The sequence below is a fragment of the Anas acuta genome, chromosome 1, assembly GCF_963932015.1.
Source record: "Anas acuta chromosome 1, bAnaAcu1.1, whole genome shotgun sequence".
Taxonomy (NCBI): Eukaryota; Metazoa; Chordata; class Aves; order Anseriformes; family Anatidae; genus Anas; species Anas acuta.
In genome coordinates, this window is record NC_088979.1 from 117,629,460 (window position 1) to 117,639,821 (window position 10,362).

The 10,362-nt window shown below is 36.4% G+C and overlaps 1 protein-coding gene across 1 annotated transcript in view; it reads right to left on the reverse strand.

Annotated features, from left to right (window-relative positions):
• The window catches only part of F5 (coagulation factor V), a 31,497-nt gene extending 26,209 nt beyond the window's left edge, over positions 1–5,288 (reverse strand). The window contains exons 1-3 of the mRNA XM_068696504.1: positions 4,987–5,288; positions 1,837–1,928; positions 433–555 (exon numbers count right to left, since the gene is read on the reverse strand). Of these exons, the coding sequence (XP_068552605.1) occupies positions 433–555; positions 1,837–1,928; positions 4,987–5,147 (376 nt within the window). The 5' untranslated portion in view covers positions 5,148–5,288. The remainder of the gene's footprint in view (positions 1–432; positions 556–1,836; positions 1,929–4,986) is intronic.
• Positions 5,289–10,362: the final 5,074 nt, after the last annotated feature.

The following is a 10,362-nucleotide window of genomic DNA, read 5'->3' on the forward strand; positions in this document are numbered from 1 at the left end:
TTATTAGATGAAGGTAAATGGCCAGATAGCATCAAGTTGAGCAATAAAAAGCTAGTTCTGCCCAGGTGGGGTTCAACTGTTGTACTCTGGAAAACCAATGGACTATATCAGTGTTATCCAAACATGCACGTTCAGGTTCTGCTGGGAAATACAGCCCACTGCCCTTCAACTCCCTTTGCTTCCTCAGGTTCCTGAGGAGCAAAAAGTATTAGACACACAGACAGGGGAGCTGGTCAGGAGAAGGTATATGTCAAAAGACACTCATATTCCTAGTATTATATCGATGAACAAGGAGCTAACTGAGTGTGAAGTTTTAATCTACAATCAACATATATTTGTGTTACACATAACCCCAAACATTGGTCTGGGGCCCTTTCTATATTTCATGCAATAGTCTACAAGAACAAGACATAGATCTTTTATAGCATTTACCTTCTGCCTTTTTATTGTAAACTAAGCCCTGGGGATGAATACTGACCGGCTTGTCAGCCATATTCTTAAAGTGAACTACTAAAGTATCTCCGACTTCAGCACGCAGAGTTGGTCCGAGAAGTCCTGTAGATATTCAAGATAAGAAAAGAGGAAACTGTGAGCAAAACAGTCTGTTTAGAGAAAGGAAGAGTTCTTCTCCAGCAGAGAGTGTGAGCTCTGCTAAAGTACAAGTTGCACAAAATATAGACAGGAATATAATATCACTGCAATGAACATTTACCCATAAAAAGGGACATGGGAGGTGTAAAGCATGCAGTTCACAGTCAGTAACGTTATAAATTGTGTATCTGGAAACTAACACAAAGAAAAAGCTATTTTCCAGATACAGAGTATTTATCAACAGGTTCACATTGAGGATCGCTGGGAATTTCTAGGGATCCTTCACATACAATTCAATCATACAGTTTCTCAGGAAGGCAGATTAAGAGTTTATAAAGGCATTCAAACATTTACATAGCACTCTCTATGCCATAAGTCACAGACAAAAAGATCCAAACATGTAATCCAAGTAAATAATTGGTTTCATATTGCAATTTCTTTATGCATAGCCTGCAACAGGTTTTAAGAGGGGGTTATATCCTTTCTTAAAAGGGATCACTAAGGCAATCTTTGGACTGTTAGTCTTTTCTTGTAAACCATTTTGTAAATTTCTTCCTTTGTAAAGAAAAAGCACTTTAAGAAAGTGCAGGAGAACACACATTCTGGAAAGAATCAGATCATAGACTAGACCTTTCAGGCTGACTTGTAACAATTTGATATCACAAACCTCACATTTGCTTTGAAATCTAGATGGTTTCAACCATCTAGAAGTTATTTTATTCCTTAATATGAAGCACAGATAGACTGTATAAGTACCCTGCATAAGTACAATGCTCATGTATGGCATAAGAATTTGCTTCCATCCATTTAAAGCGTCTTCAAGCAGTAAAGGACAGCAAAGGCAAGGGGATATTTTTCACATCTGACTTCATTGTTTGTCTCTTCCTTTCCAGTGATCTATCAGAAACACATTTTGTCTCAGACCTTAGGCTAATTCCACATGAATTTATTGGTGTCATCGCTGTGACTGTGCCATGCAATTCTAAATGTGTGTGGCAGGTTTCACCTGATGCTGAAAATGAAGGGAACAGCTCTGTACCATGCAATTTATTTGCAGATAGTACTGAGCCCTAGCCTCTGAAAAATCTAGCTTCTCAATGGCCTTTCAAAGCCTAGTGCACTGTAGATAGAGACCTCATCCCCTGTGTCTATTTGGTTAAATGTGCAAGAACAAGCTTGCTTAGTAGGTTACTGGCTTTAAGACCAACAAACAAAAATAGTTCAGAACTTTTCTTTCCTGTTTACCTGCAGACTTATTTGCTGGCTTTTCTTTTTTAAAATCCACTTCATATTCTCTGTAAGAAATTTTCTTAAACACAGGATCAGAATGTACCAATCTGAAATCAGAAGAATTGTAAAAAAAGATTAGAAGGACAGATTCTCAGAGATGTCAGTGCTTTTTAACAGATATTTCAGGAAATAAATTCTGGAATTACATTTAAACACACATTTTGCTGAAGGCAAGTCACATGGTCTAACACTTTTTACTGTTTTCCCTTCTCCCTCTTACTCCACTGTCTATGACATTCTTGAGCTAGGCCATTTCATATATATTAAACGTACAATTACAGTACCTAGCACAGTTTATCCCTGATTCTGCTTGTGGTTTCTATAGTCCTTTTGATTCTGTGATGAAGACATCTTTGTTTTCTCCATTTAAGAGAAGACGTCCTGACCATATTTACCTAGAAAGCATCTGACAAAACATTGTGAAAAACTTGTATTTCTCTTTAGTGAGCTCCTTGCTTAAACTTTAAGACTTACCACAATAATTGCATAACAGCATAAACAGCAAGCACCTGTAGTAGCTATAACCTCTGAGACAAACATAAAACTGTTCCCTGAAAACAACTACGAAGCTCACAGAAAGCCAAAAAATCTGCTTTCTGGGATACCAGACAATTCTTCCAAATCTTGTTACATAAATGACATACACACCCAGTAGACCACACACTGTTTTCTCAGCAAATGTTGAAGCAAGCAGAAGGAAACCAGCACACAACATTTCCGGAATGAAAATGATGAAATGAGGGCTGAAGGGAGAATAATCTGTACTTAGTTTCGTATATATGGGCTGATTTCCTAGTACATACAATGGCTGGATCCAACAGTACTTCCACTTACTATTTTTGTAATGCTCTTTCAGTTAAGCAAGGCACGTTTGATAGTGGGAAGTTGATGGGTCTCTCGTGCACAGAGAAGCTGAGCAGAGACAATCAAGTGAACTTGCTTCAGTGGCATTCAGCATCCAGAAGGGGGAGATCTGCTTTTGTAAAGATCTTTTGTAAATACCTCTGGAACACTCTTTCACCTGCAGTCAGGCAGAAGTGGTCCATGCCTCAATTCCTTGTGTTTTCTTTGAAGTCACTGATAAAATTTCATTTCTTTCTTAAGGGGAAGAACACAAACCATCTTCATTGGCTGGTACTGCGCTAATGTGGCAATGTTCAATAGGATACCCACGTAAGACTATGGGGTGGAGGAGGAAACTTACTAATGCCCATTGTATTGGTAAAAGGAACACTTCACAAATCTCAGGCTGTGCAACTAAGTCTAGTTACATAACCTTCAGCAATGGCATCAGCAAATACATCATGCACAAATAATACATTTTCATTCTGTTTTGAACTATCTTATAAATATCACTCAGTCATGGTAATCGTTAAACCTATACAAAGATAAAAACACTGATGCTGAAGGGAAGTTAAGTGTCCTTAGCCTGAATGAATGTAAGATTAAGGAAATAGTTCAGGAATAATCCATTCTCTTTTCAGCCTCTCCAATTACTTAGAACTCCAAAAAGTAAACTATCAGATTCTTCTCTGTATTTACATATTCAGTTCCTGTTGAAATCAGAACAAGTTAGATGCCTTTGGGATTCAAGTAATTAGCCCTTCCTCAGTAAGTATCTTTGTGCAGTTGTGTTTTTTTTTTTTTTTTTTTTTTTTTTTTTTTTTTAATATTTCTAAAAGTTCTACAAAGTTCATTAGATCCACGCAGTATGTAACCTACTGTAAACACATACGTGAGATATCTCAATAGGCACTGTTCATGAAAAACTCTTACCTAATTACAGTGTAAAAACCTCAAACTCAGGTTTGAGACAGTTACTGAATCTCTACTGCATGAAAACAATCTATCCAAAATGTGACATTTAATGAAATAGTAGTTGATGCTTATATTGGTGCATTCAGTGCAGATAATATTGAAGTTCTAAATACTAAATCCACATGACCAGGTCACCAGTTAAATGGTATTTGACTTCATATTCCTATGTTTAAAACCTGTATTCTTCTGTCTTGCCAGTTTGATGTTATGGTCACAGCAAGCTGTATTAAACTTTCAAGGAGACGTTTTAGAAAACACAGAAACTTTGTTTGAATTAGTTTTGAAAAAGGAATATGTAGAAAATTGAAAACTGAATTGTAAGTGTCCTTGCCGCAGCATCCAGAAATCCAATACACATTAAAAAAGAATAAAAAATCACAGACTAAACCAAAATAAAGAAAACAAGTCACTCACTGATATATATATATATATATATATATAAGTTGTAATATCCAAATACACCCTTCAATGTAGGAGAATACAGAAGAATTAATCTGAGTAATTTGTACCATTTCATTTCATAGCTAAAAGCTATGTATTATGACCATAGTAAACTCAGTATAAGAACCAAGCTTAAGTTAGACCTAACTTAGAATTCTGTTTAAGATCTGTCATTTGTAGCATTGCACTTGCAATGTGTATAATTCTAAGCATAACAGTGGTAATATAAAGAAGTTATTTACATGCTTGATTTCTGTATGCATGTAGGTTGGCCATTCAGCAATGCTATATGAAAAAAAGAGTTTTAAAACTAGTGTAAATTCACCTAAAGTATAGTAATGCTTGATCCTACAACCTTTGCTCAGCAGAACGCAGGATGAACATTTCACAAAAACTACCGAACAACTCAGAAACAACAACTAGTTCCAAAGTTCATCAGGCTTCGATTTAAGTGAAAGTGATAGTACCCAAATTAGGACCTATTTGTGAAACCTATCAAACTTCAAGGAATAATCTTGTCAAATCATGGCTAAACTTAGCAATGCTCAAAATCCATGTATCTAAAAATAATGACATTTTTAAAAAAGACAAACACAGATGATGAGAAAAACAAGCCCCGATATGTATTCAACAAACGTGTTCTGAAAACATAAAAATGATTCTATCAATTAATGAACAAAAAACTTTTGATACTTCCTTGTCTCCAGTTCAGATCACACAGCTCCTCTGAAGCCAACAGATTGGGCTCTGAGGTTCTCCTGAGCTCTAAAATTCTCCATGAAAATCAAAACACTTCCAGTCCCAAAAGACAACTAATTTTACCCTTCCTAACCCGTACTTTGTTACCTGGACTTCTCCTCAGGTTCTGGTTTGTAGGTCCATATTATGGTCTGAGCAGCTATGTAGTGCTCCCTGATCTTCGCAGCTCCCACCACATTCTTCCCTGAGTCTGGCCACCATGAACCGAGAAGAAGCAAGAGAAAAAGACGCATGCAGTGGAGTGTCATGGTACAGATGCCTGCAGATGCTGCTCTGGAAGACGAGGCAGAAACTGCAGCTTTTATTGCTGTTGCTGCTTCCAACTTCCCCTCAGAAATGAAATAATCCTGACGCAAGAGGGTAACAGTGCTCACTACGCTCAGGTCACTGCTCTTCACCTTCTCCTCCCCTTGCTGACAGGGATCCAATAGAGATAAAAAAAACTGTTTAAACTACCTTTCCACCCCTCCTCCACTTCATCTTCACTGAGAGACATGCACCACAGAGAAGCTGCTTCAGCCCCGCTACAGACTGCGGTTGGGCCATTGTCTACTGAAGCAGCAGGAGCAGGAAATAATTACTTAGATTACTTACAATTACAAGATGTTTGACTTACTTGGTTAGGAAGGAGGGGGGCACATATTGTGTCTTACCAGGAAACAGAAACTCGGCACATACTTGGCGTAGTGGAAATTTCCCAGATAGGCAACAACATCTCCTAAGACCTGTGGAAACATTCCCAGTTTGAGAGCAAAATGATGAGGGATTAGACATGGGGACTAGAACTGAATGCAGAGCTAAATGAAGTTCAAATCTAATTGAGGTGACCTCATACAGCATATCCAATTTCTTAACATTGCCAACTTCGGTTTTGTTCCTGCTATATTCTCAAGAAACTCATACTAGATAATGAACTGGTTTCTCAGTGGCAGCTAACAGGTCAGCTTGAAGACTTGTGCATAGTCAGAATCCTCCTCATCTAGTCTTGGTAAGGACCTGTTAAAATTTATCTGAAGAGAAATTATTAGGAAAATACCTTTTGATAGGCTAATTACAAATGTAAGCTGTACTAACAAAGGTCTCTCCCCACTTCTGCCAGTGTTCAAAAAATTGTCAAAGCAAGGAGAAAGTTGTTGGCTTTTATCCTTGTGCACTGCAATAACTGGAAAAAGGAAAATATTTATATTTTTTCATGAATAGAAGTTTACAACAGTTTTACAAGAATGCTTTGCTACTGTTGGCAAGAAAAAAAATAACCTAAAAACACAAACCCAAAACAATCCCATTCCAGATCCAGACATAAATAAGGATGATATTACTTCAAAGTAAGGGTGATAGTACTTCAAAACAAAACCTGACGAAGTCCAGTTTTGATATGTTGTTCAACAGCAGAATGGCCTAATTGGCAGCTTGTATGATAACTCTATTCCAGCAGGTATGGCATGGCCTTAAAAGTAATAGAGAAACAGTTAAAATAAATAGAAATCAAATAAGACTAATAGCTACATATTCCTTTACCAAACTTCCGAATAGTTTGATGCCTAAACCTGAAAACAATCATGATCACTTGTACAGCATATGACTACAGGCATGGAAAGTTTTCATCATGGAACAGTTTCAAGGCAGCATATTGAACTGAAGTTACCTCTTACTGCATCTACATGGAGCTCATCACTTGTACCCATTATCCACTTCGACACATTCATTATGTATGAAATAGATTCAAAATCCAGAATCCAGCAAAAACTAGGTTGGACTATAATGTGTGCACTCATAATGATGAGAAAAACTTAGTAATAAAATAGTATTGGACTGTGTTTACCTAAGTAATTCTTGATTTGATTAAAGAACCCATCAAAATCCTTAGCACGCTGCTTCAATAATCTTAAAATAAGAAGTTGTAATATTTGTCTTATTTCTGCTCTGGTCCCAATTTCATCCCTGATTCAGGATCTCTTTCAGTGCAGGTGTTTTAAGAGTCTGACAGCATGAAAATGCCTATAATTTGGATTTTATGAAAAACAACAACAACACTATCTCCATGCAAATGAATTATTCCTACCTTCTATTTGTAACTGATGGGGAGCAGCTGGTGCTGAAGTGCCTATCACACTCTCTTAAACCTAAAGCACATTCACTTTTAAGCTAGCTTGTCTCTACTTCTTAAACATTCATACAGAAGCATATACAAATACTGCACATTTCTCTGTCAAAAAGAAAACTGATTCATGTCTATGTCCAGTCTCTACCCATTGGACTTTACAACACTATTCCTAAAGCTCCCTCTCATAGATAGATTTGAGGATGTCGCTGTACTCTGATGGGATAGGTTGATGAGACAAAATTAAAATACAAATTAAGTTGGCTTGACTGTTTGATGATCTGTTTAAGTATTAGAAACATACCTATAAGGAAAAACTTAACTCTACCCTGTAATTAAATAAAAAACACAAAACAAGTGCAGGCCAAGTATTAATACCGAGAAAACCTGATTAGAAACCCTTGATTGATATCTGAGACTCAAAGCTGATAATCAATTAGCTACTTCTGATTTATCCTTTTTGATGAATGCGGGGGTTCTATACTGGCAAAGCAATCTGCAGCACAATGAACAAAGTTATTCTCAAAGCTAAGCTATACCTTCAGGATGTACTGATATTTAAATGTAAAATAAAAACAAAGAATGGGAAGAGAAGTGTAAACAGTACTTTCTAACACTAAAAGCCAGCCCACTAAATGGGGAAGTTTACTATCTGTTCTGACGCCCAGGTGCTGGTTCTTGTTATACTACATGTGAAAACATACTAAAAGAGTAGTGGGAAGTGATGTCCTATTAAAGATTGACCACTAAAACAAACTGGTATTGCTAGTTTTTCACCCAGAATAGCCTAGGCTGAGTCTGAGCAATCAAGAACAGATAACTCTTCAAAAGAGTTATGAAGTGATTTTCAGCTTTCAGTAAATCACAGACAAACTTCATTTGTCTGAGTACTATCAAGTAGTCATATCCCAAAGACAGCCATTAGTTTCAACAATTGCACTGTAGTGACTAATAGCGAGCTAGTATAAAGTTGTAAAATAATTACTGAATTAGTTGCTAATAATGCCCTAACACAGGTCTGTCTCTCTCTCTCATTCAGACACACAAATCAATGCACAACGTGTCCAGCAAGCATACTTTGTTTAGCACAGGGCGAAAGGACTTCTACGGGCAAACAATGAGTTAATTATTGATCAGCAGTAAACACATGATTCTGAATGTAGGTAAAAGATAGACACGTACGTACCAGATCTACCAAGCACAATGCAGAGGGAGAAACCATCAATAAATATCTTCTCTTTTTGCAAGAAGGCACTAAAGCCAAGAAAGCTTAATCTGTGAAATGAGTTATTTTAGAAGTTTAAGATAAGATGTACTATATTGAAAATCATGTGAGCAAGCCAAGAAAACAGTTGGTAGAGAAACTTTTAGGCTTTCTTTCTAGGAACAACCTATGCAAAAAGGAACACATAAATGCATTTTGTATTTGATGGCAGTGTGTAAAGAACACATTCTGCATAACCCTTAAATAAAGGCAGACCACATAATATATGTGACCATACAAGACAGTAGAAATATAGAAGAGCAGCATTTTCAGACTGCTCTGGTACTAACGGCTTCAGATGATAAATCATCACGTTGATTAAGACAAACACATCCACATGTTCTAATCTTGTTTTTCCTTATGAGAAAAGCAATTCCTCAATTAGAATTGGGTATTTCTCCAGTCCATATGTTTGCCAGAAACTATTCTTTAGCCAGACCCAGTACTATTTGTACAAAAACACTGAATTCAGTTTCACAGAAATGTGAATCCTCTAAACGTTGTACACTTTAACTTCAATTCTTCAACAAATTTGTCTGATACCATTGCCTTTTAGTCTGAAAAAATGTTCATAGAAGAAAGAGAAGGATGAATTACCTTCCTTCAAAAACTACATTAATGTCTGACTCAAAAATTTTAAAATTAATTTTTGCTCCAAAATTTTCAGTTTCATTCCACAAAGAATTTTGCTCCTACTTTAAACCCTGCTTGTGTTCTGTGCTCCAGTTTCACTTCTGTACTAAGACTTCTGTATTTGCCCAGTCTGACAACTGATATTCTGAACCGGACCAACTGCCCACATGTTAAGTCAGTCTAGCAGCACGCTTAACTTGGCTTTCTTTCTGTACAGAATAAAGCAAGCACACCAATGCTTATAATACGATGTTAACCAGGTGATGTAAGATTGCAAGCTTCCAACTTGGAAGATTTGTTTTTTTTTTTTTTTTTTTAAATCATAAATCCTTGCTGGAACCAGAAGGAGATTTATTATCAAAAAATGAGTCTTTTGTAAAATTACATGCATGTGTATTTCCAACAGTAGTTATGATACTTTGTGGATGAATTCGCTCTCTCTTCTTTCACATGGCCATGTTTCCTACATGCATCTTTAAAAAAAAAAAAATTGGACCTGAATCAATTCCTACAGTTACTTGCAGATAAGGTTATTTTCCAATAGGAAAGCAGATAGGTATGTTTCAGGAAGAAACATCAAATCAATAAGCTAATGAAAATAAGATACTAAATTACATCTGTCACTACGGACTTTATAACACCAAGAATGCCTTGAATTTGTCTGGTTCTCCAGCAACTGATTAGGCTGTTTGTTACTAAGCCCATCAAACAAGCTGTGCTTTCCCACACCTAAAAAAAGCTGCAACAGAAGGACAACGTTGAAATTGCCCTTGTTCTTTAACACTATTTCCACTCATCCTTATTTAAAGTTTCAACTTGGACTGAACTTTCTAAACAAAGAAACGCTCTTTCCAAGTATGGCTTGGAAGTTACTGATTTCATTTTTTTTTTTTTTTTATTGGAAACAAAACTTTATGTTTTCAAAGCATTTCACATAAAATGAGGAATAGATTTCAAATTTGACAATATTTAAAATATCTAAAATACTCCTTTTACATCACAATCCATTCCCTACAGTAAAAAACAAACAAACAAAAAACCTTCAGATTCAATGGAATCAAATTTGACTTAAGTCTTCACTGCAATACCTGTAAACTAGAATGTACTCAAAGTCTAAAATCTATGCGTAGAGATCTAGAAGGCACGTAAACCAGAAGATGCACAGTAGGAAAAGGACTCCAGCATAGCAGAACTTCTCAGGAGCTATTTCAATAGAAGCAAAATTCAGACAATGACTGCGTAGGATTTGCCGTAAGCTATAACTGAAGTTACTATGTTTGCATATATTTATAGCAGCTCCTACAGCAGCAGTCTTCATTTCTAACATGAATTTTTAATACTAGTCACAAATAGAAAAGTATGAATGTAAAATTGCAGGAAAAAAATGCTGCAAGTGCACACATCAACTCCGTCAGGTCAGGTCCAGCCACTTTGATAGCCAGCCAAGCATCCACTTATTTTCATG